The sequence below is a fragment of the Acanthisitta chloris genome, unplaced genomic scaffold (genome assembly GCF_000695815.1).
Source record: "Acanthisitta chloris isolate BGI_N310 unplaced genomic scaffold, ASM69581v1 scaffold5692, whole genome shotgun sequence".
Taxonomy (NCBI): domain Eukaryota; kingdom Metazoa; phylum Chordata; class Aves; order Passeriformes; family Acanthisittidae; genus Acanthisitta; species Acanthisitta chloris.
The window spans coordinates 9758-17557 of NW_008658689.1; the positions used below are offsets into that span (position 1 = coordinate 9758).

A 7800-nucleotide genomic window follows, 5' to 3' on the forward strand; every position below is an offset into this window, starting at 1 on the left:
GATATGATATATCTGCCAGGAGCAATTCCTGGAGCTCTCCTACCTGAATGGAGTGCCAGAACCGAATCGTGGCCGAGGAGTCCCTGGCAGGGGAAGGGGAGCAGCTCCACCACCTCCTCCACCTGTTCCAAGGTATCTTTCCCAAAAACACAGACCTGGAAATGCTTCATCTTGCTCAAATTTGTCCTGTCAGAGGAGGTTAAGCTGCATATCTGCCAGGAGCAATTCCTGGAGCTCTCCTACCTGAATGGAGTGCCAGAACCGAATCGTGGCCGAGGAGTCCCTGGCAGGGGAAGGGGAGCAGCTCCACCACCTCCTCCACCTGTTCCAAGGTATCTTTCCCAAAAACACAGACCTGGAAATGCTTCATCTTGCTCAAATTTGTCCTGTCAGAGGAGGTTAAGCTGCTTGTTCTGGCACATCATCTGTTGGGCTCGACCTTGGCGTTTGCCCAAGGCTTTCCACCCTGCCACCCATTGTTTTGCATGTTTTGAGATGTAACCTGACAGAGTGTGTGTGTCTTCTGTGTTATTTGGATGTCTGTAATCAATAGTTTTATCAAGTAACCTCTCAAAATCTGACCTGTGAAGCCATGGGTGGATAGATGTGGTGCAGCCTTCAGCAGAACAAGCACTGTCAGTTCAATCCTGCCATGCTTGGAGGGCTCTGGGATGGTGTTTTTCTGTCAGGGCTGTCAAGGCTTTTGGGATAAATGGGCAAGAAAACTGTTAGTATAGTTCTTGCCTCATTACCTGTTTCATGGGGTAGTGTCTTTTGCTTAGAACCATAGAACCAACAAGGTTGGAGGAGACTTCTAAAATCATCAAGTCCAACCATTCATGTCACTGCTGTAACCCCTAAACCAGATCCTCCAGATCCAGCATCTTAAACACTTCCAGGAGTGGTGACTCCACCTCCCTGGGCAATATTCCAGTGGCTGAACACCCTCACAGGGAAAACATTTTTCCTGACATCCAATATGAATCTGCCTGTTCAACCCAGAAATGTTCCTCCTCATCTCAGCAGTGAGGCCTGACAGTCACTCCAGGTCAGGGAGAGAGGTTTATTTGAAGTGAACTGAGAAATTACCTGCCCAGAGTTGTGTCAGCTTCATTCCTTTGTCTGTACAACACCCAGTGCAGCCAAGCTCATCCCCGAGGAGGTTTGTGTGTAAACCCTGGAGCACAACAGAGTGAATAATTCGCATGCTGCTAAAGAATTCATGGCTTGGTTGATAGCACTGAATTTAACCATCAAGCTGTTGCTTTTTCAAGCAGATCTAAGTGTTTGTGCCACCTGCAGCATCCAACACGTGATGAGCTCACAGTCCTTTTCTCTCCTTCCAGGGGCCGTGGGGTTGGTCCTCCTCCTCCTCCTCCTCCTCGGGGGGCCCTGGTGCGAGGGGCCCCAGTCAGAGGGGCTATGGGCAGGGGAGCTGCAGTAGCCCGGGGGGTTCCTCCTCCCCCAGCAGTGAGAGGGGCTCCTGCCCCCCGAGCAAGGGCAGCTGGAATCCAGAGGATACCCCTCCCACCACCTCCTGCCCCGGACACCTACGAGGAATATGTAAGGAACTGCTTGGCATCGAGGGGGGTGGGTCAGGCCAGGTGCTCTGACTGATGGGGGTTTGCTGTGGGGAAGTGACCACCAGAGATCACTGGGATGGTGCTGAAGTCACCAGGGATCACTGGGAGCACCAGGGATCACTGAGATCACCAGGGATGGTGCTGGAGTCATCAGGGATCACTGAGATCACTAGGGATCACTGGGATGGTGGTGGAGTCATCAGGGATCACTGAGATCACCAGGGATCACTAGGATGGTGGTGGAGTCATCAGGGATCACTGGGAGCACCAGGGATCACTGAGTTTACCAGGGATCACTGGGATGGTACTGGGATCATCAGTAACCACTGAGATCACCAGGGATCACTGGGATGGTGCTGGGATCATCAGTAACCACTGAGATCACCAGGGATCACTGGGATGGTGCTGGGTGACAAGCTCCAGCCTTGGGCATGAACTGACTTCCAATTGCATGATAAATATGAGTATGATTCATTCGTCCCAAGCCACAGGAGGTCTCAGCTACCTCTGTCTCATGGCTGAGCCCCTTCCCTGTGGCTGGCAAGGATTTCCAGGCTCCTCTGGAAGCTGCTGTGGGCTGGAATCAGCTCTGCCATCCCTAGGGCATTAACCTTTGGCCCTTCCATGAACACTGTTTGTGTCATCCTCTGTTTCAGGGCTATGACGACACATACGCAGACCAGAGCTATGAGGGGTATGAAGGCTACTACAGCCAGGGCCAGGGGTGAGTGTGTTCTCTCTTCTGAGGAATTCATGCATGACCTTGTCGGTTTTTTTTCCCCTATCTGAAGGGAATGGAAACACTCCTTTCTGAGCCTGAGCTTTAGGTAAAGTGCCGTGGGAAATAACAGGAACAGTGTTGGGCATCTTTGTTTTCCCAGTGCTCGTGCAAGTTATGTGAGTGTGAGAAAGTGATTTCACTGTGTAACCACCTAATTGCTCTTCCAGGGACACAGAATACTATGATTATGGACATGGGGAGGCACAGGAAACCTATGAAGCTTATGGTATGTGTGGGAATGTTGTTGTCTTGACAGGGAAAGGGCTGCATGTAGCTGGGAATTGCTTGTGGTCAACCAGCTGTTTTGCCAGAGTCACTTCATATCCTGAGCAAAAAAATAAAAAATAAAAAATGAGGAGAACCTCAAGTAGTTTTGGTAGTAGAATATTTATATGCAGTTCTGGGGTTTAGATTCTTATCAAACTTGATTGTCTCAAAGGTGACACTAAAAAACTCCATTTTTGAACTATGGAAATGTCTTCATTTCCTTGTAGCTTTGGAATATTTTAAGAGCTCTGGATTTCCACCCACAGCACTGCTTGTGCTGCAGTCTGGTTTGCATGGAGTATATTTTATAGGGTTCCATCTGCTTCCTTATCCTCAAAAACCCTCTACCTGATCCTGACTCTGTGCTATACATCGGCTCGAGGCATGGAATTAAATGCCATATGAAGGATTCTCTTTAGGTGGAACAGTTGTGCTCAGTATCACTTGAAGTAGTCTATGAAGTGTAGCTAATTTGTATGGTGTAAACCCACCAACTTAGGCTAGACTGAACCAAAGTGTTGTGGTTTGACCCCAAGGAGCAGCCAAGCCCCACAGAGACACTCCTTCCCTCTGCTGGGATGGGGAGAGGATTGGAAGGGGAAAAGTGGTTAAGATAAACAGTTTAAAGGGAGAAGCAAAAGCAAGGTAAACCAAGGAATTAATTCCCTGTTTCCTTGGGAAGGCAAACATCATCCCTCCAAACATCCACTCTGCCTCCTTCTCCCCTCAGGGCTGTGTTTATGTTTTAAGTCACTTCCTACACCCAAGTTCTGGTTGATATCTGCATGTGGCAATGAGTAGGAATCCTCTTCCCCTCACTCCCCAAACAATCTTGGGCTGCTTTGGGCTGGTGTAGAGTTAATTTCCTTCCCAGTGGCTGCTGTGGGGCTGAGTTTGGATTTGTGCTGAGCACAGGGTGGATGATCCAATGATCTTTTGTTAGTGCTCACCCAGAGCTAAGACCTTTCCTGCTCCTTGCACTGCCACACTGGTAAGGGACTGGGGAAACTGGGAGGGGACAGAGCCAGGACAGCTGACCCCAGTGGGATATTCCAGGATACATGACATCATAAGTCTTTTTCCTAGGAGGGTGGTGAGACACTGGCACAGGTTGCCCCAGGGAGGCTTTGGCTGCTCCAACCCTGGCAATGTTCATTCCAGGTTGGATAAAACCTTGAGCAACCTCTGGTGGGAGGTTTCCCTGTCCAGGGCAAACGGTTGGGAATAGATGATCTCTAAGCTCCATTCCAACCCCTTAACCTATGAAACTCTAAGTTCCCAAAGCTCTTAATGGCATAGAATTCCATGTGATTTGAAACAATCCCTTTCACAGAGCATCTGAAGGTATGAATGAGGACAGGTAGTGATGCTAATGACCATCTGGAGGAATTTCCTGGGATCCCTGGGAGCAGGGAATCCCCTGTGTCATGCCAGGATTAGGGAAGCAGAGTGGTTAACGCTGTGTGTGTCTCCTGCTCCAGTCTCAGGATGTTCCTGCTTTGGGTTTAGGTTGTGAGAAGTTCAAATTCAGGTGCCTGAGCAGGACTGTTTTCCAGTCTGAGCTGCACTGGAGCAGACAGCTGCTCCCAGGAACGTTGGCTCTTTCCTGCCTTCAATGCCTTGGTTTGTTTCCTGAGTTAGTCACGGAGCACAAAGAGCCTTTTGTGCCTCCTGCTTGGTAGGAGAGCAGTGGTGTCAGATGGGATTGGGAGGCCAAAATGCTCATTGTACACTTGGCATGGAGTTGCCACAGCTAATCTGTTTATCCACAGTAATTTCCTTTGGTCTCTGCTTTCATGAAAACAGAATTAGAGAAATAAATCACTGAGCCAGGCTGGAGACAGTTTGGAGAAAGTGGGAACGTGTCCGTGGTGGTGGGAGCAGGCTCAGCTGTCTGGGGACACTTGATTTCATGAACTGGTGACCTGCAGAGACTGGCAGGCACTCAGGGGTGGATGCTGCAAGCACTAATGAGAGCTGAGCTGGGAAATTTGGGGCTGGAGCTGGTTCAGGGACAACAGGGATGTCAACTCCATGTGCTTTGCTGGTGATTTGTGGAGTCCTGGAATTATTTGAGGTGAAAAGGAGCTTAAAGCTCATCTCCTTCCACCCCCTGCCATGGGCAGAGACACCTTCCAGGAGCACAGGTTGTGTGGCAGAAGGGTTTGGGCTGTCCTGTGGAGTGCTGTGTCCTGTTAGCTGCTTCAGCACCAGCAAGTGGTGTCTGTCTGCTCCCAAAACAGGAGCAGCTGCTCCATGAGCTGTGAGTTTTCCTGCATTCACGGAGGGTTGAAGTCAAAAACAGACAGTGCCTGGAAATTCTGTGGACACTGTTGTCCTCCTGCAGTGTAGGGATGTCATTATTCTGGCACAATTATCCAGGTCCTGCCTTGCCTGGTTAGTGTAGGAAGAGACAGAGAGGGGATCCCATCAATCCATGCAGATGTCTCCCAGGGGTGTCCAGAGGATGGTGCCAAACTCTTTCCAGTGATAGGAGCAATGACCATAAACTAAACCACAAGAAGTTCCACCTCAACATGAGGAAGAACTTTCTTACCTGAAGGCTGAGAGAGTTGGGACTGTTCAGCCTGGAGAAGAGAAGGTTGTGTAGAGACCTCAGAGCTCCTTCTAGGAGCTGAAGGGGCTCCAGGGAAGCTGCAGAGGGACTGTGCATTAGGAACTGGAGTGATAGGATGAGGAAGAATGGGGATAAATTGAAAAGAGGCAAATCTAGATTAGATATTAGAGAGAAATTCTTTGCTGTGAGGGTGGTGAGACGCTGGCACAGGTTGCCCAGGGAGGATGTGGCTGCCCCAACCCTGGCAGTGTTCAAAGTTAGGTTGGATAAAGCCTTGAGCAACTTGCTCTGGTGGGAAGTGTCCAGGCCCATGGGGCTGGGACTAGATGATCTCTAAACTCCATTCCAACCCCTTAACATACTATGAAACGGCAGTGACAGGACAAGGAGCAATGGGGAGAAATTGAACGAGGGAAATTTAGGTTAGGTATTAGAAGAGTTTTTTCAGTGTGAAGGTGATGAGACACAGGTTGCCCAGGGAGGTAGTGCATTCCCCAACCCTGGTGATGTTCACTCCAGGTTGGCTGAATCCTTGAGCAACCTCTGGTGGGTTTCCCTGCCCATGGGGTTGGCACTAGATGATCTCTAAGCTCCATCCCAACCCCTTCACATACTATGGAACTGCAGTGACAGGACAAAGAGCAATGGGGAGAAATTGAACAAGGGAAATTAAATTAGATATTACATGAGTTTTTTCAGTGTGAGGGTGCTGAGACACTAGCACAGGTTGCTCAGGGAGGCTGTGACAACCCCAACCCTTGAGCAACCTCTGGTGGGTTTCCCTGCCCATGGGTTGGCACTGGATGATCTCTAAGCTCCATCCCAAGCCTTTAACCCTCTATGATCCTCTGTTTTCCTTCTCTTTCCCCAGGACAAGATGACTGGAATGGGACACGACCCTCCCTGAAGGCCCCTCCGGCCAGGCCAGTGAAGGGGGGCTACAGAGAGCACCCCTATGGACGCTACTAAAACTCAAATTGAGGGAAAAATCCCACTTATGAGCAAACAGTTGTTACTGATTCTTGTATCTCCCAGGATTCCTGTTGCTTTACCCACAGCAGACAAGTAATTGTCTCCCTGTTTTTCTTCGTGGCCCTTTTTTCTCCCCACTTCATCCTCCCCCTGCATTTTGGCTTCTTGTATGTAGTACTTTTAAAAAGAGGAGTTAAATAGCTTTAGAAGGGAGCAAGTTTAATTTTTAATTTTTATTATTTTTTTTTTCAGTGTGTAGATGGCTTTTCTTTCTTTGTCTTTAGATAAAACAGAACTGTACCTTTTTTTAAGGAGAGAAAAAACCAACAAAACAACAAAAAAAAAATAGTTAAAAAATGTTAGTTTCCACAGTGGAAAAAAAAAATGCTTTGCTTAGCAGTTTGAAAATTAAGGTTTGGTTAAAACAGAGTTTGCTTTCCAGGAACCCATTAAAGGTTATAGTTGCAGAATCCCAAATTAGGCTACATTTCAAAATTCAGGGCTATTTTTTTTTTGTAAGCATTAAAAATCATCATTTAACAGAACAGCTGCTGCCACCACTTTAAAACAAAAAAAAAAAAGTAACCTCAGATGTCAAAACTTTCTTTAAAAGGAGATTTCTGGTGACTCTTGAAACTTCAATTCTAAATACAAAGGATCCTCCAACTGATTAAATAGCATTTTTGTTTTACTAAAGAGAATTGACTTTAAAAGCAAAATTAGATGTGTAAAATTGACTTTTCTTACGTGGATTTTGAAATCTAGCCCCCGTGCAGTGTTGAGATATGCTTGGGAAATTTTCCAGGGAAAAAGGGGTTCTTAGTTTGGGTCTAGCTCTAAACTTTTAAGGGGGAAAAAAAAACAAACAACAAAACATAACTCTAGCTGCCCAATATTTGCTAGCAGAAAGCAAAATATTCCATGAGTAACCCTGAACTCTATCAAATTCTCATTTTTTTCCTCATGCTTGGGGCAGATAATGTAGTTTAAAACTAAAACTTTCTCATTCTTAGCAGTGCCAACAACTTGTTCAAGTGTATCTCAGCACGAGCTTTACATAAAAAGGGACACTGCAGCTGAACAAAAAAAAAAAAAAAAAAAAGAAAAACAACCAAAAAAAAAAAACAAAAAAAAACCAAAAGGACCCAAAAGGACTCAAAAATTTTACTTTGTACATAAGCTAAAGTCCTAATTGGATTTGTACACTGTCCTCCCACTCTGTTCTGGAAGATTTAAACTGCTACATGTGTAAAGTCTGCCTAAATAGGTAGCTAAAATGTCACAATTGTCTGTCGCAATTTGTCAATAAAGTTTAGTCCTTTTTTAATCAAAGTAAATGTGATGAATTGTCATTTGTTTTGCTGGAGAGAGAAAATAGCTTTTTTTATTCATTTTTTTTCCTTCTTTTATATTTTCCTTTGGTTCTTCCAATCCATTTAAATTTAATGCTAAAGCTTTAATTGTCTTTTTTTTTTTTTTTTTCAAAAAACTTTGGAGAAAAATCTAAAAAAGTAATGGTGTTTTGGTTTTTTTCCTGTAATAGTCACAGGAAAAAAAAAAAAGAAAAGGTGATGGAGCTCATGGAATGAGCTTCAATTTAAACAACAACAAAAAAAGGA

General features: G+C 46.1%; 1 protein-coding gene across 1 annotated transcript in view; it reads left to right on the top strand.

The window, feature by feature from the left end:
• The window catches only part of KHDRBS1 (KH domain containing, RNA binding, signal transduction associated 1), a gene marked incomplete at its 5' end in the record, with an annotated part of 10225 nt that extends 3816 nt beyond the window's left edge, over window positions 1-6409 (top strand). Inside the window, 5 exons of the mRNA XM_009085186.1 lie at window positions 196-332; window positions 1347-1563; window positions 2240-2307; window positions 2532-2590; window positions 6081-6409. Of these exons, the coding sequence (XP_009083434.1) occupies window positions 196-332; window positions 1347-1563; window positions 2240-2307; window positions 2532-2590; window positions 6081-6178 (579 nt within the window). The remainder of the gene's footprint in view (window positions 1-195; window positions 333-1346; window positions 1564-2239; window positions 2308-2531; window positions 2591-6080) is intronic.
• Between the last annotated feature and the right edge of the window lie 1391 nt (window positions 6410-7800).